Consider the following 26,286-nt stretch of genomic DNA (forward strand, 5'->3'; position numbering starts at 1 on the left):
CTCATGTCAGCAGGTGTGATATGTGACTCCCGCGCGTGCACCAATAAAAGCTACTGCGCACAAATGCGGAAGCAGGCAGAGTGCTGATTTTGTTCGCTGGAAGCTGGCGTGGGACTGGCAGAGCGTGCACGCCATCGAGTTAGCCATTAAAGTGTGTGTTTTAGATCCGCACAAACAAATGCACATCTCCAAACCTCCTCATTATCGGCAGCAGGAAAGCTGCCTGGGCACCAGGACAACTTGTGTGTGTACCTGTGCATTCGCTTGTGTGTGTGCGTGCGTGCGCTTTATTCAGTCGGGGCTCGTTCCAAGATTTGGTTAACCGACTTGGCGCGCCCAATCACATTGCCACAGAGTGTGCAGTTGCTTTGGCCTCTGTTTCATTTAGTGGCACCCACGCTCTTGTCCTATTGCCATGAAAACACAGAGACACTCATGCTTTTTTTTTTCCCCGCAACGTAACAAACACATACACATGTGCACACGCACACACAGCTGAATGAGAGTGACAAAGTTAGAGAGAGAGAGTGAGAAAGAGGAAAAAATGAGAAGGTACCAATTAAGCTCCTCAGACAATTCTGCCAACAGACATCAGGGGGTTGGAGGCGGAGAGTGTTTGTGTGTGTGTGTGTGTGTGTGTGTGTGTGTGTGTGTGTGTGTGTGTGTGTGTGTGTGTGTGTGTGTGTGCTGGAGAAAGAGGGTAGGGGGGCGTTTGACTAGAGCAGCGGTCTCTAACTTTGTGTTATACAAAATCAGTTTCATACTTTTCAAGTTTATAAACAGCTCATTACAGCGAGGTGTCAGTAACCTGCTGTGGAGGCTGGCAATTATCAAGAGCTCGTAGCTTTTTAGATTTGTTTGTTTTTTGACAGTTTAGTGCACAGGAGCTGGTGTAAGCTGTTTGTTCCCTCTGTTCACTTTCACCATTTACGTAATGCGGTTTACGCCGCTTTCTGTCTAAAAATATCTGATCCATATCGCTGATTACGAGGCGCTTTTGCGTGAAGTTTGTCCAAGATGAAGTGTTGTTTACGCTCCGTCCTCATACGGAAACACATATGTAGCTGCATCCTTAATTCAGTGATATGAAACAGGAAAAAAATTCTCACTTTTGAGAAGGTGAGAATTTCCTAGCATTTTTGCTTGATTAGTGATTGCAACGATTATTTAAAAGCTGATCAATTGTCTAAGATATGAAGCGTTCAAGCACAGTAATGTCTTTGTTTTGCTTTCAGACTTTCATGTCAGCAACCGGTAGCTAATCCTCAATCCAAACAGTCTCAGAGACAGAAGAACTCTTGTTGCGCTGCCAAATGAAGCCTCCTCCTCCTCTCCTCTGTGTTCATGCTGCGAAACAAAAGGCTAGTTTGGCCAAATCAGGACTGACATCATTGGCAACAGCTGCAGGCGGCATGTACTGCGTGTCTGCGCGTCAGTGTGTGTGCGTGTCTCTCTGTTTACGTCTGTGTGTGCGTGTGTTTGTGTCTGTCAAGATGAGGTGACCTGATTGCTCAGCTGAGCAGTGAGGGAAGACCCAGCCTCGTGTTGTCAGAATAGCACCAATAATAACCCACAAGAGACGGACCACAATGCACCCTGGCTGGCGGCCCCTCCCCTCTCAGAGCCCCCCCCCCCCTTCCCCTCTGTGTTTTGTGCGCGTGCCATGCTTCCCCTCCTAGCCATGCATGCAGTCACACTGGCACTCCTGACCATGCCAAAGCAGATTTGGAGATGAAAAATGATCCACCGCTGGCCGCGCACTGCTGTGTCAGCTCCCAGCTATAGAGTGGTGGGTCAGGCCAAATCCTGTTTAAAGAGCCTTTATCCTTATTGCTCTAAAGATAGAGCTAGTTACAGCTGGACCTCACCTCTCCTCTCCTCACCTCTCCTCCCCTCTCCTCTCCCCAGCCACCGTTAGCGCAGGTCAGCCTAATGCTGCATTTTCATCCGATTCCATTAATAATTTCCATGTACACTTTTATTCTTTTATTAGAGAGAGGAACCCAAAAGACTCTTTAAAGCTTAATGTGGGAGTTTTTTTACTCAACCAGAGAAAAAAGGGGGCTGACAGTCTGTAAAACCTGCACTGAAACATGTCTCACTCTGCCTCAAGGAGCTACTCACTTCAGTGAATTTGTTTAGGTTTCAGTGGACAGCTTTGCCGTTACATGATGGCCTAAACGGTGTTTGAAGAGGCCTTTCCTTTCTTGGAGCACAATTGCAGAATTTGGGTCTTTTTCAGCAAGAATGTGAACCTGTTTCAGGATATTGACGAACAGCTCAAAGCACTGAATATTGGTGGCTTTCTTCTGAAATGACGTAGTCGTGCGTTGTAGTGTTTGCCTTCAGGAAACAGTATCAAGCAGACACGAGGTTGTTAGTGCCAGGAAAAGGTGGGTGGCCTCTCTCACCCCTCCTAGCATGAACACATAAAGTGCCTTCTCAACACACACACACAAACAGAAATGGCCCCTAGCCCTCCGGGGGCCTCACCTCAGTCGCCCCGTGGCGAACTGTGTGTTTGTGTGAGGCTTAATAACCTTACTCGGTCCATCCGACCCCTGCTGCTCTGTCTTATTACTCCCTGTACCTTCTCTGTTTTGTCCAGAGGAAGGAAAGGAGATAGGATGGATTTCAAGCAGCACCTTGGGGGGCTGGAAGGGGGGGGGGGGAGGCAAGGCTTGAATGAGAGCTGCAGGGCGGGAATTGTGAGGGCGTGGAGGGCTGGAGGGAGAAAATTGAGGAGAAGGAACCAAAGAAGGGAGAAAGCGAGAGAATGGAGGTGAAGGTGGGGGCCAGCAGCAGCGCTGACGTAGTTCAGATAAGTGAAGGATTAGTGGATCCACAATGAGCCCAGAGCTGCTGCCCCCCCCCCCCCCTTCACTACAGCCAGCGGTGGAGTAGCTCCTCTTCATGAACTGTTGAAAAAAAAAAGGACACGCTTATGTATGCCTACGTCCATTTATACTGCATATAGGTTCCCTCTATTAGCTTCAGTCCATTCATACATTGAATGAATGCATCAACCTTCACCTCGTATCTCCACCTCACCTCCCCGTTTGTCCGTGTTCGTCAGGAGTGGCTACTGCATGTACGCCAATGGCAGAATAATAATATTGTCAGTACCTCACTTGGAGTCTGCGATCTTGCCTGTGCAGCCCGACGCGGCTTCTTCCTCTGTGCCGTAGAGCTGCACTGTCGTCCGAAAGTCATTGAAAACACATCAGTGAGCCACACCATTGCACTGGCTGATATGTTCCTTCATCACGATGAACATGGGCACTGTAGCTTATTTCCATCCCACAGACACCAGCCTGCTGCTGTAAATACTCACTGATGCGCCAAATGTGTATTAATCCACGGCTGAAAATAGTCCCCAAGAAATGCACTGTTTGCAACCGGAGAGGAGATGACGTTAGTATAGGGGTGATATAGGGGTGTCCAGATTTGGGGTGCCTGATCAGCAGACCTCTCTGTGTGTTTGCTCTTTGGTTCTCTTCACTCTCTTTCCAGCTCTGTCCGTCCACTGACAAAGACTCGACACGTCCGCGGGAGAAACATGAGCAGCGCGTACTTACTGTGTTTCTTTTGTCACTCTCTCCAGACACACACGCACGCACTCGCCCAGATACAGTAGACAGAGTCAAGGTAATATCTGCTGCTCAGGTTGAGAAATGCTTGTTTAAAGTGCGAACCGCTTGTGTGCGTGAGGATAATCATACACAGGAGTCACCTGAACGTGGGTTTTTGTGCGTCACTGAAAGCGCCTTTACGTGCCCGTCGAGTTGTTTGTGTCCCGTGTGTACTTAAGTGCGTGTCTGCGTCGATTGGACATGTGTTTCTGATTCCCCGTCTGCGTGTGTTTTGCGTTTGTTCCCCGTGTCTGAGTCCACATGCGCCCAGCGAGGATCCAGAGGGTCAGGTGTCCGTCTGGTTTCACGTTAGAGTGGAAACCCAAAGGCTCGGATTACAGCCGGGGGTCATCTGCTCTGCTGCGAGGGCCTCAGAGGTCAAAGTTGAGCTCTGGTGAGGCACGGCGAGGGAAGGTCCGGCTAGACTACCTGACACACAAGACGAAAACAAGATTACAAAGAACATATAGTCGCACATGTACTTTTACACCCTCACAGAAGCTGTAAAGACTGTGAAACAGCTCCAGGTTACTGATGAAATTATCCACATTCCAACATCCTTCTACCAATTGTTTTCGTTCGGGTTAATCAGCTGATTAACCCTATCATTGTCTTCAGATTCCTCTTTTCGTTCGACAGAAGTCTTAAGATATTAACCATAATATCATATAAGACAAAGACAAGACTTTCTGCTTTGAGAAATGACACGAACGACTGATTAATTATGCAGAACGGTTGTTTCATCTTGTGATCGTTGATTCATTGATTAGCGGTTTCAGCTCTAAACAGTCCCTCTCAGACACGGCAGACACGTCCCCAGTAATGAAGTGTTCAATGAATCCATGCATTGATTCATTCGTTCATTCTCAAATATTGGTATTCATCAAACCTTCTTTCTGTTTTTTTTTTTTTTTTTTTTTGTTTCCTGAATGAAATGTTATGACTCATATCAGCCATTTATAATTCATTCCTGCATCACAGTCACAGTCCTCTTACTTTCATCACTGAATTTCCGATGCAGAGGGTTGTGAATGGAGGCCGTCTCCTTTGCCCTAAACACTGCAGCGTTTTAAAGGGAGGGCCATTATGCTAATTCTCAATTATTTTGAGCATTTTTTACCATTTGCAATTGGATGGGATTCATCAGCACGTTCGTGGCAAGCAGACTAAAAACACATGTTTTCTAATGGCTGTCTGATGCATTCGCACTAATGCATCAACAAATGTGGCCCATGTATGTGAGAGTTTCCTGGACGTTATGCACATGCGACCACGTCCTGACGGCTCACTGGAACACGTGCCTGTTTCCTCCCAACACTTTCATCAGGCTCCTTTAATAATTATGGGAAACTCTTGACAATCTGACATGTTGGTGTGTCTGTAAAACAAAATAAGAGCGACGCTGAAGTTACATAAGACACACTGTCTTTTTCTCTCAGTCTTTCCCTCTTGTTTTGTTCCACTCGACCCCCCCCCCCCCCCCTTCTCTCCTCTACCTCTCGTATACAGGAACTGGCCAATTTCCTGAGCCTGTTTTTCCATTTTGCTTCCCTGTGCGTGTATCTTTTACATGCTTATGTTTCTGTGTTCCTCTGTGTGAGTCTGTTCATCATCCTCTGTGTCTGAGCGGCTCTCGGCTAACAGCTTAAAACGTCACGGCGGTTTAATTTAAATGGGAGCGAGCTGGCTGTGAGAATGACCTAGTGTGCTCAGTGGAGTTTGACTCAGGTTGTGACTTTTTCAGCTGGATGCTCTCACATCAAAGTAAGTGTTTTTTGGACGCTGTGTAAACGGGTTATTGATGGGCAGCAATGCTGTTATATCTCCAGGTTTGACGAAGGATTAATACCTTTTTTCATCTCATAGTGCATGAGATATTGGGCCTCATGTGAGAACCGCTCACATGCACAGATGTTTTTAAAAGCGCTCTGTGGAGTTTTTGACCGCTAGTAGAGCTATGGAGCAATGTTGTGGTGTGCGTGCAGGCAGGGAAGAAGAAGACTGCAAGTACACATGGACAAAATGCAGGTTTTGAACTCTTAAGAAGAAACTGCTTCGCAAATTTTTGATAAAGAGGAGTGTGTTTGTGGAAATGTTATGTAACCTAAAGCCTTCTCTGCACCCGCCAGAGTAACATCACCTTTAATGGATGGATTGTGTCACGTCCTCTTGACTGCCTCCCGTCTAAGTCTTGGACCACTTAGCTTTAGGAAGACATTTTTCACATCTAGCTTCATGTCAGAGCATCCTTTCTTTAGCAGGTAGTATAAAAAGTTAAGGGTGGTTATTTTTTTCACATTAAACACAAGCGTGAGTTGATCTCATATTTGTCCGTGTTGTCCCCTCTAATGGCCACTTGTCCAGCCCAGGCGGCGCGTCTTTGATCAAAGCCGACCGGTGTTTCCCTCTGGCTCCCAACCAGGCCGACCATACACACCCTCGCAAATGTTTTTCCTATTCAGATTGTGGCAATTACTATTCGACATAAAGTTCATTTAGTGCCTGCAGTCGGCGGGTTTGTGTACTTATTGTTGTGTGTGTGTGTGTGTGTGTGTGTGCGTGTGTGTGTGTGTGGCCTGCACTGCCTCGATTGAAGAGGGAGATCCTTATTGCCTCTGGCACACTGGCTCATGGAAATCAATGTTTGATTTGCCGGCTACTTGATAAAGGATTTAATGCTGAAACATGCCCCCACCCTCTCCTGCCTCACTCACAGTAAAGAAATTGCCTTATTGAGTCCATTTGTTCATTTTGCCTTCATTCAGACTTGTGTTTGCAAAGTGGTGGTATTTGCCTCTGATCATGCCTGCGTGTGTGCGTGTGTGTGTGTGTTTGTGAACGTGCCGGCGGGTAATAAGATAGCCGCGATTACCTGTCAGATCTTGCGTCCACTCGCTGCAGACTGCCGATACGTGCGTGTGCGTATGGGTGTGTACGCAGTGTCCAGAGTGGCGCGCAACCCCCCCCCCCCGTCACACCCTCCCGGTGCTCCCTGCTCTCAGTGTGTGCGTATCGACCAGTCTCTGGAATGGAGAAACGCCTGCCCAGCACACAAAATCAATGGCTGCTGTTTTCTCTCCTCCAGCGGCCTCCTGTTATCTGCAATGAATACAAAGCGCATATTGTAGCACGCGAGACACACACTCATACGCCTCATTTTTACGTCCACACCCCTTTCGCTGCTGTGGCGGCGGGGTCACATACAAAGCCACAGGAGATTGGGCTAAATTACAAGTCAGTTACACTTAATTGGAAGAAATATGGCTCTGGTTGTGCGTTTTCTCAGTCGGAGCGTGTTCGCAGCCGAGTCTTCTGTCAGCGAACGACACTTGAGTGAGACCGACGCCGCTGCAGCTTTCATTGGACTGCAAAGTTTATTATTATTCCTGCTATATACGCTGTTCAGTGCCAGCAAATCAAAGAAGGCAGCCAAGAGCGCGAATGAAACATCATCCGTCTTCCATTGTGTTGAGTAGCATTAGCAAAGTGGCCAACAAGTGTTTGTTTAGCCAGTGTGCAGTCCATTTCATTTCAGGCACGGGGATGAGATCAAGCCCATTTTCACCATTATGCAAGTGTCCCTCCTTCTCTCCCTCTCGCACTGTCATAAACTCTTTCTTTCTCCCTCTCTGTCTCTCTGTCAGGGATTATAGGTGGTGGCAGTAGGAGGAGGAGGAGGGGAGGTGGCAGATTAGCGGCGACCGTCCGGCGGGTCCGTCTGTCTGCCGTCAGAAAATAGAATTCATTTGTGTGATCCAGATGCTTATGCTCAGCTCTGTGCGTCTCTGTTTGTGTGTGTTGCTCAGTCAGAGGAGAGGATTGGCCGCCGGGTTGGGAGGGGGCTGTTCAGCGGAGGAGGTGGAGGTGGAGGTGGAGGTGGGGGCTAGCTCATATCCGCTAGGCAGCTTTTGTACTCGCATCAAAGAGAACGGCTGTGGCCTGATGACTACGCACCCTGTTTAGCCACCCTGACGGAGTATAAACAGAAATGCGCGGTGGCATATGTGCATGAGAACATGTCCACCCCGACTGTGGCTCCAGGAAGTGCCTCAACTTTTAATGTTCATGAGCTGCTGTAAAGATGCACCGTGCATTCGTTCTTAAAAACTCCACAAGTTCACTGTTTCATCACAGAGCTGAAATAAAGTCCAAACACGTCACATTAAGAACGAGCGAGCGTAACGCTGAAAGGGTTCGTCAACTCATCGCCTGCTCAGCCGACAAAGGGAATAAAGGAAAAAGGGCCAAACGTTTCCTGTTTCCAGCTTCTCAGTTGTAATGCTGGTTGGGAAATCAGTGCGCTTTTCCTGTTCAAACCATAAAATAATCAAAAAGCTGTCAACAACCCGCTACTTTCTGATTTAAGCTTCTGATTTGAATTATAATTTGGCCAGTTTTTAGGCTGTATTTGATGCAGGCAAAGTGTGTTTGCTTGTATTTAGTGAACATTTTATATTTGAGAGCTTTCACTTCAAAGGAAAGTGGAAAAAAAAAACGACTGAAAACTTGTATCGGCATGGACTCCTTTTTGATTTTGCACTCGTGTTTGGACAGAATGGAAATAATGATCGGCTGCAGAGAGCGGACGGACGGGGGCTGTGTTAACAGGCTGCGTTAGGGTGACTGCAGAGGGGAGCGGGGTCCTCTGTTGTGGCTTCGCGCATTCAGGATGGGAGCGCCGTTGATGGATGGACCCAGACTGGTGATCTCACAGAGAGCTTCGCTGCAGGATGCTAGAGGAGGTCTGTGGGGTCCCTGAAGGAAGTGCTGTAGGACAGTGGGGGGAGAGGGGGAGAGGGAAAAAAAAAAGACCTGTCATTAATCAACCTCCCTCCACCTGCCGCCTCTCCTCTCTGCCTCCTGTCCTCTCTTTATCCCTCCTGCCACCCCTCTTTAATTCCCCCTTTCTTCCCAACCATTTTTTGTTCCAAGTCCAAGTGCGGTCCTCTATTGTAAGCGGCCCTTTCACGGCCTTCGGGCTGCGGCGTACTCGCTCCCAAACATCACTTTGGGAGGTGTTTAATGCTATTACGAGGTGGCAGCCCAGGCACCGTGCCCTCCAACAAGGAGAGATGGACTCATGCCGGGGCTAAACACGACTTAGTTTTCTTAATTCACTTAAACTCGGGTGCTTCTGCCCCCTGCCACCAGCCTCTTAGCTTCCTGGTCGGCGCAGCCCTCTAATGCCCGCCTGAGACCGCTGTAATGCGAAAGGTTGCTCTTTTTGTTGCTTTGAGGTCAGTAAGAACATTACGAGGTGCTCTGACAGGTCAGAAGTCTTGGCTTGAGCTGGTGTGTGTTTTATTCGCTTACTGTACTTCCCCACAGCGTCTGGCTGAGGGAGGGTTGGCCTCTGTCAGCTGCTGGCTTACACGCAGTGAATTTGGACAGGAGCGTGTAGATCTCGAGTTAACTAGACGCCGGTGAGATTCAATCACCCTTTCGAGTCCGTCGTGGCTCATCCCTCCTCTCCGTCCCTCTGAAGATGATGAAAAGATGCTTTTCTTTTTATATTAGGTGAATGATTGATAGGATGTGCTGTCACACTGTAAGAGCAAGAGACAAGGGCTGGGCCGGACGGTTGAAATTAATTAGAGCTGACAGCATTACTTAATTAACGGATTACTCAAGCAACCGAAAATCGATTGGCAGCAATGGGAATAATTTTCCAAGCAAAAATCCCAAAAGTTCAGCTCTTCTCAAATGTGAATATTTGCAGAATTTCTTGCTCTTCTATGATCCTTAAAATCAAAACCTTGGGTTTCTGACATTTTATCGACGAAGGAGTTATTTTATTAATTGAGAAAACAATCAGCAGATCAATCGCTGAACCCTAAAATCAACATCATGCTACTGATGAGGATGTTTTTCTGTGTTTTGTATACAGTGTATCACATGAAACGCTCACACTGATGTTAAAAGCAATCAGCTGTGTTCTGTATTATGACACAGATCTGCACGCGCAGTGCAGCCCATCGCTCTCACTTTGCACAGCTGATGCCGAAGACGTCTTTCTGGCACGATAAGACATTTATACAGCAATCATGCAACAAACCGCTAATAACATTAACAACACAAGCCGAAACAGAGGAATAATTAAACATCTCTATGTCTCCCTCAGTCCGCTCTTCTCTATAAACATCAGCATTTCACAGCATTTCCTACTTATCTGCAATCTCTTGCCTATATATTAAAAGAGCAACAGTGTGGGCTCATTAAAAATGCATGCTGCGCATTGAGCTTAGGAGACCAATTATCCCACCTAGCTCCTTTACAATGGCTGATAATAAAAGCCCCTGCAGTCAGCCACTCCCCGGTTGCCTCAGCGCCTCAGCCACTCTCACCCCTCACCTCTCTCTTTCTCCCCCTCTCTCTCTCTCTCTCTCCATCTCCCAGTCCAGCCGCCTGTTGTCTTCACACCAGATCATCAGTAAACAGGCTTTTCACTGGATTTGATGGAGTGCAGTGTTTTGATCTGCTGGGATTTGTGTGTGTGTGTGTGTGTGTGTGTGTGTGTGTGTGTGTGTGTGTGTGTGTGGGAAGGGGGGGGGGGCTGCTAATGCTGCTGTGCTCTGCAGGTGGCTGTGGACAATAGTATTACAGAGAGAGGCAGACATTTGAGTCCACACGCAGAGACAAAAACACACACCTCATGGCACTCACACACATGTGTAAACATATAGACGAGAGTCTTCCAGCACACATCCAGCATGGCATCATGCTTTTTGACAGCAGTGTCTTGAGTAGATCAGAGCGCCTGGAGCACAGAGGCTGTTTCCCGCCACATGCTGTACATCAAATATGGATGCACGTGGGAAGTGACTGCATCACTGGAGCACTTTAAAGCCCCCATACGGGCAACCTGCTCATCAAAAGGCTGCCATCACTGTATACATATGGCACTATATAATGTACAACCCCCACCTTGTATGTGTACACGCGTTTTATATGCGCATCGCTGGCGGTGCACCCTTTGAGGATCAAACGCGGGTAGTTTTACCTCACAGCAGGCGAGTAAGAAAAGAAGCCGATATGATGCCGCTTCTGTGGATGGTGATTAGGTCGGTTTAAACGTGTACATCAGCACACATGGCGAGTTGTCACCACCTCCCTGCACTTCAGACAGCAGAGAGCTGATGGATGATGCATCCTCCTCCAACACCTTCACATAAACAGCCGAGGAGCTCGCTCAGCCGGTCTGCCAGAGCGCTGAAATCAGATTCAGGACCGAGATGATGAGTCTATTAAACCATCGGCCAGGAGATGGGACAGTTTTCAGAATAGATTAATCATTCATTTGTCCAACAGAAATGGCAAACATTCACCGTCTGAATGGTGAGAATGTGCAGCTTTTCTCACTTTTATATAATTTTCAATCGATTATTTTGGAGTTATGGAGACTAAAAAGGGCATTTTCATTATTTTATGGCATTTTCAACCCTAAGCAATGTTCCATTTAAGGGGAAACTCCTTTGGTTTGATGTATTTAAGTCTGTTTACAGGTTTTTAAGGGCACTACTGCTCTCCAGAGGAAGTTTGCTAGATCTAATAAATTGCCTCAAGTGATGTCACTTGAGGCAGTGTCAGGGGTTGTGGAGTTAGACAGAAGTGATCTTACTGGACCCCTGTAGCCCGCCCTCATCCATGCTTGAAGATATCAGCTAGCATACCACACCTCAATCTGAGACTGAACTCACCAAGTTGCATTGTGGGTAATGTAGGCACCAGGCTTTGACAAGGAAGAAGAATGAATGGAAGAAGCGCCAAATTGGTGGAGTTCTAATGAATAATCAGCAGCGAAGATAATCCCTCGCCTTACTTGGCCTTCGCGTGTCATTTCATCGGCCACCAAACCTTCCAGGACCAGGAGCCGGATTTGCTTTGATATGTTCGCCGGCTGAGGAAAGCCCTCCGTCACTCCCTGTAGGTGTTGTTAAAATCAGACTGACTTCATTAATAGTCTGATTTGGACTGGATGTAATTAAGAGGGAGCAGAGGGCGGCCGGCAGGGAGAGAGACTGCGAGAGGGAGAGCAGGAGAGAGCCTCCTCCCAGCTTTCTTTTTAAATCCCTCCTGTCACCGGTGTTGACAGGCCAGGGAGAGAAAGCTTGTGTGAGGAGTAGGAGGAGGTCAGTGGAGTGGTTTGCAGATGGAGCTTGACCCTCTTTGTGTCACCTTCTTGTAGCAGCTCCTTCATGAGAAAGGTCTATTACAGCTAGTAAACACTGGGCTATCACCGCGCTCTGAGATGTTTTGGCTCATTTGTCCGCGATTAGTCCGCCTGCCCGCCTTTGTTTTGCACGCGTGTTATCTGAAACACACCCATGCACATGCACACGCATACCAGTTCTTCTGCACTCGTGTTTACGCGGCTCTGGGTGGAAAACATAAATTGGAGACAGAGCGCTCTCCCGTCTCCGGGGCTTGGAAGAGGGTTTGGGCTCGGAAAGCTGGCTTTCCTCTCAGGAAGTGTTGTTCCTCACCACTCTCCATAAACACTGGAAAAGAGACCCAAAGAAAATGTCCCAGACTCACTATTTCCACTGTAAACACGCAGACATACACATATTCTACTGCTCCCTCTCTCTGTTTCTCTCGTACAGTATGTGTCGCTCCTTTTTCTCGGCCAGAAGGCTGTATGTTTTCCCAAAGGAGCATCCACAAAACCAAGTTCTGACCTCTGCCTCAGCTTTCAAATGGAGGCATGTTATTTTCTGCAAAGTCCTAACGGTGTGTACGAACACAAACAACTGGAAACTGGAGACCAAAACTCTATTTAGTCAGTATTTCACCTTTAACTTTGACACAGAAAGCAATTTTCAAGCCTCCTGCGAAGTCTCCTTTTTTCACATTCAAAGCTTTTTATTGCAACGCCGCTGTCATTAGAAAGAAAGCAATAAAAAACAGGATTTGCTTGTTTACGTTGAACCCCTGGGTAAAAATGGCAGGAAGTTGCAACTGAATTACCTCTCAGAGCGGCGTAAATGTTACTTTTCAGCCCCCTAACAAGTGGTTGGATCGCAGTTTCCCCCGCGTGTGCTGCGCGAGTTAATAAATCCACACCCGCGAGAGGAAAGAAGAAAGAAAGCTCTTTCCATTAATTTTAGTTGTCATGGCATTTATTCCCGCGCTGGAGCACTGTGCTGTGAAAATATCATCGATAAGTCCCAAAAACCGCCAAATAAGACCTGAAATGTTCACAGTTTATCATTCTCAGAGCTGGGATTTGACAGCAGGCTGCGGGACTCCGTAATCCACCGCAAACAAGTTGTCCACTGTGATTTCACGGCACTTTTTTTTTATTTATTTCTTTTCAATCAGCAACGTCTCTCAGTCAGTTTTTGGTTTTTATTTTTTACATTGAGATGCAACTGAAGGCTGCAGATGATGTGCTTTGTTGCACATTATCCTCTGCTGCTATTCTCTCCGCTGTGGTTAAAACACTGAGCTCACTTTACCACCCAGCTGGCTTACACAGCGCCCTAACCTGTGCGTGTGTGTGTGTGTGTGTGGAGAGGGAGAGAGGGCGAGCGAAGGAGTGTCAGAGCGGGAGAGAGAGAGAGAGAGAGAGAGGTTAGAAACCCTTTTTTATTACATTTCCTCCGCAGTGAAAGAGGAGGCAAGATGGACACTCCATATCTCCCCGCTGCGCCAGAAAACTCATCTAAATGGAAAACACATTGTCTTCATTATTTTGCAAGAGCTGAAAGAACAGGGTTGTCATGGTAACAGCCATCTGAGTGAGCGCAAGCGGGCGGCCGAGGGGCTGGTTTTAGGGCCAGAGGAATGGAGAGAGAGAGAGAGAGAGAGAGAAGAGAGGAGGAGGAGGAGGAGGAGGAGGAGGTGGGAGGGAGGGAACAAGGAGTCAGGAGAGGAGGGGAAGGGGTGGGGGCGCTCGGTCGAAAGGAGGAGAGGGGACTGAGATGAAGAGGGTGGAGATGGAAGGAAGACAATAGAGATGGAGGGAAGAAACATAGGAAATTGATCATCTGGTTCCCTCCACAATTTCCTATTTTTGTTTTCTTCTTCTTGTTGTTGATTGAACCGGCGGTGTTACAGTATGTGTAAACATGTTAACTGGTTTTCAGATGATTCCCAGTCTGCCTGCTCAGAGGTCCAACGCAGCCCAAGTTCTTTTCCTGTGTTCACAGCTAGAGGAGTGCTCTGCTGATCCCCCACTCTGGAAATCAACAAGCGTTAAATACCCGTGATCAAAACACACAATCGAAGTTAATAATTGCGTTTATCGCAACAGTTTAGATGTGATGATAAACGCCTCGAGAGTCTGGGAATTTTCTGGGGTTCAGGTACCTTTGCTTGAAACCGCTTGAATTTTCCTCCTCAAAAGCTGCGCGAACGCTGCAGATAGAGAGGAAAGAGAGCAGCGGGAGAGAAATGGAGAGAGAGAGCGATGGGTTTGCGAGAGGAAGCAGGGAGTGCCTTTTCCAGACAGTGCAAATGGCCAGTTAGTGGCTCTCAGAGAGCAGTTCAGAGGCCCTTATTAATTTCAAGGTGCAGCAAGATGGTAGATTTAACATCTTTGGAAACCTCTTCCAACTGTGTCTCGCTGCAGCCCCACTGGTGCTCTGTGTGTGTGTGTTTGTGTGTGTGTGCAAATGCATGAGAGTGCATACTGATGTACAGTCAGGGGAAGAGCTATCTTTGCCCGCTGAGCTAACATTAGAAGACACGGTGCTTTGGTAAACACGTTGAGGGGGCGACACAGGCTGCGCTCGGCTCTCCAGCCACTTCTGCTCAGCCAGCGCCCCAGCGGTGATCGACAACCTGCCTGCCGCTGTCTTTATTAGTTGTTCCCTTAGTACAGCCCCTGGCAGCCCAACACCGTAACGCCCTTCATCAAATATTTACCCCTCCTATATCTAACAGCGCGCACCAAGGCCACATCAAATAAAACCAAGTGCCAAGGCGATATCTAATCCTCTCCTCGTCAACTTCATTCTCTTCCCTCTCCGTGCCGGGTGGATTTTCATGATGCTCCTGTCAGTTTAACATCAGCTCGAGGATTAGGGCTGATGCCACAGAGGAAGGGACCTACACCATTGTTTATTTACAAGTTGTTTCCTGCTTCTCCGTTACACAGCCGGTGGCGTGAGTGTGACTGAGGTCTGACACAACATCATTTTGACAGCCGTCGGGCGATTAAGGAAATTAAAGTAATTGCTTAAGTCTTTGTCATGTAAATACTTATAACCTCCCCCTGGAGTGCTTGGCTTGGCTTCGGCATCCGTTGGGATCTGACACCCAAACTTGTGCCTGTTCAAAAGAGCCGTAGCATTATCATTATTGTTTGTGGTTTGAAAATGGGACGGAGACGAAGAGCCCAAACACATGCTGTCAGATTGGATTTGATTTAGCGCAGATGAAGCCATCGTAGAGGCCCCGGTTTTCGTGAAAATGCGCCGCATTATTCCGTTCCCGTGTCGGGGTCAATCTGCAGTGTTTCCCAGCAGCCACTCTGAAGTGTTTTCTTTCAGAGGAACATCCAGATTGCATTGAAGATAAATGCTAAAAAGCCGTCCGAGCATCGCAGGGTCTCTCGGCGCCGAGGCCGCGGGGGGAAATTATATTTGTTTTTTTTCTCTCTCATCAGTTCCCTCCAGATGTGCTCGCATGGTCAAGGGAGGAGCGACGGCTGTGGCTCGTGACCGACCAGCATTTAGGGGAGGAGACAGCGTGCGCTTGGTCGGCTGTTCGGCTGCCCTGGCTGGCTGGCCGGCCAGCTGCGTGGCTGCCTGTAGGTCTTAGTGATTCATGTCACACTGTAATTGGTTTACCTGCTCCCTGTGTGTCTGCGCTCTGAGTGGACCAAAACAAATTACCCAGGGATGACCTCTCGCCATCTCCCTCTGCTGCTCTGCAACCATTTCCCCCTATCTCTCCCTGCACGTCTCTCCCAGCCTCCCACTGCATGTAATATGTCGTATGAGTGTTTTTCTCTCTCCCTCTCTCTTCCCATCTATTTGTCCGTCTCGTCTTCCTTCCCGCCCTTCTACATGCCTCGAATCTCACAAGCAGAGCCGCGGTAGAATAACAGTTTAGAGAGGAAGCATATCGCAGCACCAATACACACATTAAAGCCTCTCGAGGCTCGAAGATGTGTGTTTCTGTGTCTTCCTGCGATGTCAAACACCATCCCGACATGTTATGCACACACGCGTGCGTCAAGATAAGCTGATGTTTAACAAAGCTTGGGGTCCCAAATAAACACACACACTAATGGAGTGCTTTTTAGCACTGAAAGAGTGTTTTGTGAAAGCTGAACTGAAGCACATTAGCCTTTCAACGCTGCTTTTCTGCGCTCGCTGTGCCAAATAGTACCTGTGTGGATTGTCCCATCAGTGAATGAAACTGCTGCTCTGTGTACGCCATTAGGCTGTTTCATTTTCACAGCGAGCAGATGTTTTGTGTTCTTTCGCAGCTCCGCGCACACAGAGCAAGATGAATGAGTGCATCAGTCTCCCCTCGACCCGTGTAGGAAGGTCTCGCTGTCTCTAAGGTTATTTAGCCGTTTCAGTAAGAATCCACCGTCAAAGGATTTCAGTGTGCAAAGCTTGAAAACACGATTTGTTTGTATTGGTTGCGTCGCCGGTTGCACAGACTCTTCTTCTGCCGGAGCACCTGGTGCATTTGCTAGCAAACATCAGTCTTGTTCTAGTGCCCTTGAACAAGTGCCTTATTCTTCACCAACTCAACAGGCGCTCCACTGCAGGCAGGGCGGTAGAAAAATCAATAAAGATTCTGTACTGTTTTTGAATGTTACTGTACTGTTTACTTTCTTTATTGGATGGCAGAGACACTGGCTTGGTGGTGTATAAAGAGTATTCCTCCATTGCCTGCCATCAAAGCACCTTGATGAACACATTTGAACCCTCTTTGCTGAAGAAATCTCCGTGAGCCGATGAAGCCGTTTGTGGGAGCTGTTGTTAAATTGTCTGTCTTTCTGGTGCAGCTTCAGGTCATGAGCCGTCCACTGACGTCGTCCTCTGTCCGCCGGATTCGCTCGTGCTGTGTGCCGTCCATCGGTTTTGTGGTCACTGAATAAGCAAGGCTGTGATGTTTTTCTCATCACTTATGCGCTGAAAGGGTCTATTTTATAAAGCAGTCCTTGCACAGCTGTCTAATGACCTTTTCAGCGTCTTACAATAACTGGCATGTTGTGCATGTTCCATGACTTCAGCATGATCTCTAATTGTAAGAGTTTTTTTTTTTTTTTTTTTAACGGTTTAATACATTTGTCCCGTGAACGATCAGAGGCAGGAATAAAGGTTACTCTGCTGCACTGTAGGATGTTTTGTTCCAGCGAGTGCAGAGAGGCAGGGCTGCTCGCTTTTTTTTTTTTTCCTAAGGATTGTGCTTTTGGAGTGTCAAAGACAAGGGGAGTGGAGGGCAGACTGGCACAGATATATTTTTGCTCTCCCTAATGACACCAATACCATTTCATGGCTTACTGAGCAGATTGAATCACACTCACTCTTTGTAAGTCTCACTCTCTGCCCCTGTCTCTCTGTTTCTCTTTCCTGCACACACTTCATCACTCTCCCCCCACATAGACTATCACATGCACATTCATATGCTACCGTACGTTGATGTGTTACACTCCCCAGTGGATGTTGTTTAATTGCATTTGGGTCAGCAGTTTGCCGGTGCTGAAACCGAAGGACATGGAATTTGTCAGTTTACCCATTCAGCAGTCGCAGGGGGCGGTGTGTGAGCTAACAGCTCTGCTGGAGTCAGGCCCATAAGGTTAGCTTTACACAAGCCTGTCAGACTGCGCTGTCAATCACTCTCCTCTCTCCCCCTCTCCTCAGATACACTGTCATCTCCTCTCATATAGTCCTCTTTAAAGCATACTAGACTGCTGTTATTCCACTTAATAAAGCTTATGAGATTTATGCACTCTTTCAGTGAAAAGGGCTCAATATCTCAGGCAGCCCTGTGATGGCCTGGTACAGTTACAAAGGCTGCGCATTGTCCCTGTGTTCTCCACACACACACACACACTTGCTTCATCCCTTGTGCATCACGAGTGATAGAAATCTTGCCTTTCATGACAGTGGAAAATCGTATGTGGCAGCCAGGACATACAATCTTCCCCAGCTGGTATTTATAGACCTCAGCAACTGGAACATTCTATGGAATAAGGAGTTCATTCATTCATCATGTGACGCTCAAGCTCCGTTCTGCTCATGGATGACCTGATTTCACATCTCAAGGTTAGATAGATGGCCTTTCCCTCTTAATGCACTCGAGGTGATAAAAACAAAAACAAGGGCACGTGCAGCAGCGTGGACCCACACACACGTATGAATATGAGGAAGCAAAGGGTCATAAAGCCTCAGGGAGAGCATTTTGAGCAGAGCTACTTGGTACTCATCTACCAGCTAACTTTCTGGCCGCTCTGTGGCAGCGCAACAAGCTGTAAACACTGATGTATTAAGTTGACATGGAGAACTTGGCAAACAGTTGCTTACATTTACTCGTCCAGCACACACGGAGCAACATTAGCATTCATCAGCATTCATGTCTGTCGCCACAGTTGTCCAGTACTCACTCTCCTTTTAGCTCCGTATTTGGTCTCCACCGACTCCTGAGGGAACTGTAAGTTGAATGACGTCGTGAATCATGAAACTGTTTTGAAACTGACTAAACTTGAAGACATTACGTAAGACTAGAAGTCTTAAAGACTGATAGATTTATTGGAAATTGAAAAAAGTTGTTCGACGCTGTCTCAATATCTTGTGTGTGTGCAGCAGGGTTGCAAACGAGGCAATTATAGGAGATATTTTCACCCAATCACCAAACCCTAGTGTGCAACTAGAGCCTGGATAAGTGTGTAAATATCTCGTAAAAGCTATAAATAATGTCATACGACCATTATCAACGTATGCAGATTCCAAATGAAGTCCTGCAGTGTTGCCAATCTCTAACTGAACCCTAAATGTGCAGCACTGGCAAAAAGAGAGAGGGCACTTAGTGCACTAGTGCTCTTTTTTTTGGATCTCACACACACTGAGTGGTGAAATAATCGGCTGCTCTCGGGGGTATCTGGTGGCGCATGCCTGCAATGCTCCCCAACTGAAGCTCCATATTTATAGACAGCGACGGAGCAGCTCGCATATCCCCACATCACAGCTGTTTGCATTGCAGTGTTGGGTGTCACATAGCTGCCCGGTGCTCCTGTGGTTGTCACATTAAAACAGAAGATAAACAAACAGCAACATTTAGAGTTTATTTTTTTTTTCACCCTGGGACAAGTCACGTCAAATTTTTATAGAGGCTGGTGGTTATGATGCTGCGCAGAGGGTTGAGTTTTCCAAAGGCCGGAGGGAACGATATGACCAATAGCTGGCTTTGCTGGGAGGGAGAAGGAGAGGGAGGAGAGATTAGGGGAGGAGAGGATTAGCAAAATAAAGCAGAGAACAAAACAAGGCAGAAAGACAGAGATAGGATGGTGGAAGTGGGTTTGTAAAAAGAAAGATGAAGAAGCCGAGGACAGAGTGGAGAAAATAAAGGCAATGAGAGCAAAAAAAAAAAAAAAGGGACTGTCTGGCTATAGGAGTTCGCCACTAGAGATAATAGTGTGTGTGAGAGAGGGCCGGTGGCTTTTTCCAGACACGCTGAGAGCAGAGATTGTAGGAGGGAGAGGGAGAGAGAGGCCAGCACAGCTGAGTGGTGTTGATTGGCCTGTTTGAAAACACATGAACTGCAGACAGAGAGGGAGAGAAGCTCTGCGCGCTGGGAGAAAGTGTCGCTCTGTGCCGTGCCACGCTGCAGCCCAAACCACATTAGAGCAAATGAATCCATTCCACCTCCTGTTATGGCAGCTCCCGCACTGGGCCCCAGGAAGGAGAGGGAGGGAGGGAGGGAGGGAGGGAGAGTGGCAGGAGGGTTGAGATATGAGGGACGGGGAGAGGAAAATGATAGAACGGAAAATGGAAGGTGGTGGAAAGGAGGCGCATGCTGGGTGGCTCTAATGATGTCTGAGGGCTATAGAAAAGGGGAGCAAAAAGCACATAGCAGTGAGAGAAAAGAAACGGCGTGGCCATATAACTGAGGACAAGGAGGAGGAGGAGGAGGAGGAGGAGGAGGAGGGCGAGAGAAGATCCCCCACTGTGTCCAGAGAACAGGACTTATAGTTTTGTTCTCCTTTTCCAGACTGTTGCTGAATAATGAAGCCGATCTCTGGCCAAACTTCACCCTGTTGCTCCTTTCATACTGTCGCGCAGTGCCCTCTACTCCCTGCACACAGGACGGACAGGAGGACCGAGCTCTCGAACCACTCCGAAGATGTTACTTCCCACAGTATCGCACGCAAACCCGTAATTGTTTATCTTAAACTGAGAATCTTTTATGCACAGAATATGCTTCTTCCCTCCGGGGCATCTGAAAGCAATTCAAACCACAGCCTAACTTCAAAAACATAGTAGAGAATTTTAAGAAAACACTACAGTATGTTCGCCTGCAGACGCAGAGCTTTCATGTGGCTGCAGGACTCGCTGATAATTTGATATCATTGTTTATCACTTTTCAGCTGGATCAGACGCTGATGATGTGGCAAGATGTGATTCAAAACCAACAATATAAGGAGGGTTTTTTTTTTTTGTACAGCTTCTTCACTTATTTGCTGCTTTGCATCTCTCTTAACAAGCTGCAGAGATCCTTTGCGCACCCTAATACTAAACAAAAGCCTCCAAAAGACACGTCAGATTCACAACACGTCCTCTGTGACGACTTAAAGCTTACGCTGTGAAGGATGTGTTTTAGATAACCTGCAGCTAAAACAAACAGAAGGATGTTTGGTTTGTTCTAGAAGCCATTAGACTTGCGATAAGCTGCAGTAGTGCAGCTCATGTATAGAGTGATAAACACGCTTGCGTTTTTGACACTTTTTGACATCATGTGCATTCCTGCCGCTTCATATCGGCCGCTGTCCTCAACCCATGCACATTTCAGATTTTTAGATTGTTTTCTGTCCACCTGTCTTACCAAACTTGCCTCAAATTGCCCCTTCGGAGATAAATAAAGTTTCTTGAATTGAATTCAATCTGTAATGGTTTTCGAGCTGATTTTGCGTACACGTGTACACATACTCATATTAATATCTTCACACTGATTCCAACCACGTCACCCAGCCCTGCTTCCAGCGTAGTGCCATACAACACACAGAACTGGAGTGCAGTGTGTGAGCTCCCGCGTGAGCGCTTCCACTCAACCCCCACCCGACTGCTCACACTCACAAAGCAAGCTGCACTTGGCAAAGGTGGAAGTCGTTTGTGTGAAATGAGAAATCACCCATGCTATGAGCGAACACGTGCGCGTGTGTGTCGCCGTTTATTGCTCACATTGTGGGGACGTAGATCTGTTTACACGCTGTCGCATTGTGAGGACTCGGCTCAGTTACTTAGTGTAAATCATTAGATTTTAGGGCGAAGACTTGGGTTATGGTTAAAGGTAAGGGTGAGGGTTCGGCAAGGAGTGGTTGTGGTTAGCCTAAGTCTCCAGGAAGTCTCCAGGAAATGAGTAAAAGTATGTGTAATGCCCCCCGAAAGTGGTGTGTGTGCTGCTGCTGATAGTGAAGAGATAATTCCAGGGCTCTCCTCTCCTTTCACTCTCTTTTCCCCACCGAGCCTGGCCCTTCTTGCCCCCTCTCTGCCATCCTCCAGCGCTTTTCACATTACTTTGCTTTTGTTTCTTTGCTCTTATTTCTTGCCCCACTTCCCCCAGCTTGTGTTGCTCAGGAAAGAGAGAAGGAAGGAGGCAAAAAGTGAGAATGTATGTGTGTGTGTGAGAGAGAGAGAGAGAGAGAGACAGCAAAAAGAAACAGAAGCTCCCTCGGATGTTGGTATTATTTGTGGTTTGTTACTCTGCTCTGATTCATAGCAGCATCCTCCCACTGCTGTTTAAAGGGAGGTTGTAATATGCACAGCGTAATTGGATGTGTAATCCTTTGCTTTGCACCTCTGGTAAGCAGTGCTGAGTGGAGCTGATTAAGATGTTTGGAAGACAATAAAGATTGAGCGGGGCCGTCTTCAGCGTGTGCATGCTCACATAGCTACGGCCCAGAAAGACTCAAGCCCAAAATACAAATGTGGAAAACAGGAGAGAAATCACACACTGCTTCCAGTTTTCTTTCCAGTCCAGCTGCAATCAGTCAATCTGCGGAGAAGCAGAGGCAGAGATGTCAGCGTTCTGCTACTTGTTTCCCCTTCCTGTGATGATCTGACAGATTTTATTTTGGAGGGGTGAGGCTGTGGTGCAGGAGGAGGGATTCTGCCATGTTTCCACGGAAGCTTCGTCTGTTATGCAACACATTTTTCCCCTGAGCAGGGGGTGTGGCCGTCAGCCTGGACAGTCAGTCAGTCAGTCAGTCAGTCAGTCAGTCAGTCAGTCAGACAGTCAGTCAGTCAGGTGGATTGACTTCTTATCTCAGTTACAACACCGCAGCCTGGCCGACCAGTTGCATTTCTACCTCACTCATTTTCCTTTCAGAACCTGAGGGCCCGTCTTTTCATCGACTGACAAAAGCACTGCCCGTTTGTGGTGGGAGGTGTGTGTGTGTGGGACCTTGTGAAAGCACAACAGAGAGAAGGAGGGGGAAAAGAAGAGATTATTGGGGAAAAGAGGCCGATTTCTCAACCCCCTCCAACCATCCTCCTCCTTCCTCGGTCTTGGCTGCGGGTGTGTTGGGACAGCAGGAAGGGGAGCTGGAGGAGAAGCAGTTAATCAATAGCCACAAGGTCAGACGGCCAGCGCTGGACTGGAGTGTGCCCTGTTAGCGGTTCGTGGAGCTGCCTGGCTGCTGAAGGGGATTTGTAGCACTTGTCAAGGCTTAAAGGAGCCCTCTCTGGACCACTTGCTGCGGGTGTAGTGTGTGAAAGGGACATGCTGGTTAGCAGCAGGAGAGGGAGACATCTGCTGGCTGCTGGGAGACACAGCACAGCAGAATTAGGCCACCCAAAGTTATGGTCATATTATGCACGGTCAGAGTGGCTTTGTGCCCTGCAGAGCTGTTTTTAGGGACTTTTCACAGGCAGTCAGCAACCACTGCAGCAGCATCACGTCCACGTAAGCTGACAAGAGACATTCGGCCGCCCACCGCTTGACCACATTTGCTCCAGAATTCCCCCTTACTCATGCCAGCAATGTATCCGCTGATGTTTAAGACTTTGTGCAAGTGCACTCCAGGTAATTCTACTCTGGTAATGCTTAAGCTCAGAGGATTAGTAATACACTCTTATTCTCAAGGTGTTCCTTTGAAGTTTTACCTTTACGCTTAATCAAAGTGAAGAATTCAAGCTTTTGTGTTTACATGCTCTTCAGTGTGTGTGTGTGTGAGAAAGAGACAGAAAAGGAGTGTGCATACTTGCAATACTCTTTCTAAGATAAGCCCACCAGACTGAGCAGAAACTCCCTGGCTGAGCACTATGCTTCCATCGTATTCGCTCACTCGCTCTGTTTGTCACAGTGGGGGATCTTGGGGGACCCTTTATCAGTACTGAGCAGCTTTCTATAGCCCTGCCCCCCCCCTCCCACCTGTGGTTTCTCAGTTCGCCTTTTGTGTGGAGGAATGTGAGGGGGACCAACACTGATGGAGATAAACACAGAGGGATGTTGAGGGGACGGAGGTCTCGCTGGCAAAGCAGCGCGATGGCCATTAATCCATCCTCAACCCATTTCTCCGAGATGGCCCGAGTGGTTAGCGGCGGGCCGAAATTGTTCTTGTTGTTGCTGCCTGCTGTTGGATCAAAACAAGATATACAAAGAAAGAAAGAGATGCTGTGAAGCCGCACCTTATCTGCTGCTAGATGTGGGCATAAATTAGACGTCTACGCCACGCTGATAACCTTGACTGCGAGGTGTGCTTCCTTTAAAGAGAGATAACAGTTGGTGTTGCAGCGGGTGTCAGATTTTTCTCCCACAGGTAACATAAAGCAATAAAGTTTTCTTTCAGTTTCGTCATGTTTCTGTTTGTTTGCACTGCTGCTGTGGAACATCTCAGTTTCATGCATTTGCCAAAAAAGAAAAAAAAAAAAAAAAACACGCTTTAGGCGGATCAAGCCCTTCGATGAGTCAGTGCATAAACAAGCTGGCTCCCCTGTTTGAGAACCTGTCAAGCTGCTAAAATGCTGCTTGAACTTCATAGGCTACAAACTCTTTACATGGGTGAGCTGACAAAAAAAAAAAAACTTGTTCTAACAGATGTACCTGTCCTCTCCCTCCTCCTCTTCTGTTGCAGAGTAAAGAACTTTTAATGGCGTCCCGGTAGAGACATCAAGATGAACACGTTACCATCAATGGACCGGCACATCCAGCAGACCAATGACAGGCTGCAGTGCATCAAACAGGTGCGTAGAAAGAGCCACGTGTAGCAGCCCGTTAGTCCTCCTGTAATGTGCTGTGCAGACAGAGATTCTGAAAGGATGCAAGAATCTGCATTTCCTCTCCTTTTCCTACACGCCTGTCTCCTTTCAGCACCTTATATGGGCATCAGTTTTTCTGGCCATTAGTTGCAGTCACACAGATCATGTTGCACAGGGTCATAGAGAGAGAGAGAGGGAGGCAAATCTGGCAGCGAACACAAGAAGAGACTTCAAAGGGGCTCGCAACATAAGAGACTCCCTTACATCACGTTCCTGACTCTTGACGTATGCCGGCCCTTGTTGTGGTTTTGCTTAAACGCTTCCTTGACTGCCAGCTTTCGGGAGACTCCTCACAGACACATCCAGAGAAAAAGACACAGACAAACAGACAGATATAACCCAGGGCTACCGCCTCTGCCTGTGATTAATAGTCTACAAGAAGTCGCTGGCTGGCTGGCTGGCTGGCTGGCTGGCTGGCTGGCTGGCTGGCAGGCTGTGGGCTTATTTGTTTATGCTATGTGGGTGTGATCCTTTATATCTCCCAACATCCATATGACACCATGCCTTACAGTGAGTCAGTGAATGATAGGCCTTTGAGCTCGCGATTATGAGGTGACATACCCCTTTTCTCTGTGCCTGCTGTTTAAACCCCCCTCCCTCCACCCCCACCTGAACTCCTGAGCACCCACTAGAACATCCTTTATAGAAACAGGCTCAGCTCCTCATCACTTTGCATGTAGCAACGCACTTAACATCAAAATCTTGGGAAAAAAAGCCTTATTTCCTGGAATGTCAGCATTTCTTAAATGAGTCAAATTTGGCGTAATTGACGCTGCTCACTTCACAAAACCTCCTCAATTATTTTCTCAGGCGTCACTGATAAGCCATAAATAGCCTGAGTTAACATGTCTAGCTTAATAAATGCACTGATTGCCGTTTGGTTTATGTACTCCTCGGCTCTGCCTGTAATAGAGCTCGTAGTAAACCAGACTTCAAAGGCAGCGAGTTAGACAGTGAGCTCTGAGCTTGTGCCGGCTCTGCTAGCAGGGTGTTGTTTTGGTTTGGGGAAAGCCGCTGGCGGGGAGCCAGGTGTTGTTGTGTTGTTTCTCATGCAGCCAGGTAGGCAGTGAACAGCCTGATCCTCGGCTGGCCTGAAAAGGGGTAAGTCAGTCCATCATCTCACAGAGGACAGTCTGTCAAACGTCTGGCTCTTTGTCTGCTGAAACCCCATCGCCGCCGCTGCTGCTGCTGCTCAGCCCTCTCCCCCCACCTCCCCGTTCTTGTCCTCGACCAACCCTGAGCGGCAACAACAACAAGAACAGCTCCGGCCCCATCCTCTTTCCAAAATTCAGCAGAGCTATTTCTCTGCGCTGTCCTCCCCCTCACACCAGAGTCGAGGTTGTCAGGCAGAGTCGGTGGCGAGCGCTGCAGCAGGAGGAGCTGTGAGTTCAGATCTAGACAGACAGCCCCTGCTGTGCTAGTTCTGATTCCTCTCGCGCTGGAGGCTGATACGCCTCCCATCAAGCAGCAATAATGCCAGATTATATCACTCATCTAGAACAGGCTCTTCTCCTCCCTCTCACTCAACAAGAGCATCTCTCGCTTTCTCTCGCTCTCTCCGCTTTCTCTTCGCCATCAGTCAAACCCCTGTGAGAGTCCACAGCCAACTCTATAATGGCTAATCTTCACATCAAAAAAGATGAGTCACTCAAGGCCTCTCTTGAAGCTCATGATATCATTGGAGGCTCTCAGAGATTTTCTCTGCGGGCGGGTACCGGGCCTGACATGTTAGGCCTCGTTTGCGCCGAAGAGCCCCTTTGTCACACACCGCTGAAAAGCTGCCCTTTCAGAAAACGCTCACCTCTGCTGCCCCCTAAAGACAATAGTTCTACCTTCTCTGCAAGAACGCACAAAACAAAGCGCTTCAGCTCCAGATGAGAATAATAAATGCTTTCAAGTGGGCTCAATCTCGCCGACTGAACAAGCTGCAGCTCTGCGCCATTTCAGAGCTATTAACCTCCTGAGCCATGAAGAAAGGGAGCCCAATTTTAAAACCGCTTATTGTGTCCTGCCAGCCTGAGTAGCCTTCAGACACTGGGAAGAAAAGACTCAACTGTTTCAGGCCTCAGTGAACAGGCGAGAGAGACAGACAGAAACTGAAAGAGATTAGACAACACACCAACGGCGCATATTGAGTCTGCACACATAGCTGCCAGGACCAAGGTTGTTTTCTTTGTGAACGGCCAAGCCAGCCAGTGGACTTCTGGTGCCGG

At 47.8% G+C, this 26,286-nt stretch overlaps 1 protein-coding gene across 4 annotated transcripts in view; it reads left to right on the top strand.

Annotated features, from left to right (window-relative positions):
* The window catches only part of zmiz1a (zinc finger, MIZ-type containing 1a), a 99,691-nt gene that overhangs the window by 42,098 nt on the left and 31,307 nt on the right, over positions 1-26,286 (top strand). For all 4 annotated transcript variants that reach the window (XM_076743112.1, XM_076743115.1, XM_076743114.1 and 1 more), the window contains one exon: positions 23,890-23,998. In XM_076743112.1, coding sequence (XP_076599227.1) covers positions 23,930-23,998 — 69 coding nt within the window. In that variant the 5' untranslated portion in view covers positions 23,890-23,929. The remainder of the gene's footprint in view (positions 1-23,889; positions 23,999-26,286) is intronic.

The sequence above is a fragment of the Chaetodon auriga genome, chromosome 11 (assembly GCF_051107435.1).
Source record: "Chaetodon auriga isolate fChaAug3 chromosome 11, fChaAug3.hap1, whole genome shotgun sequence".
NCBI lineage: Eukaryota > Metazoa > Chordata > Actinopteri > Chaetodontiformes > Chaetodontidae > Chaetodon > Chaetodon auriga.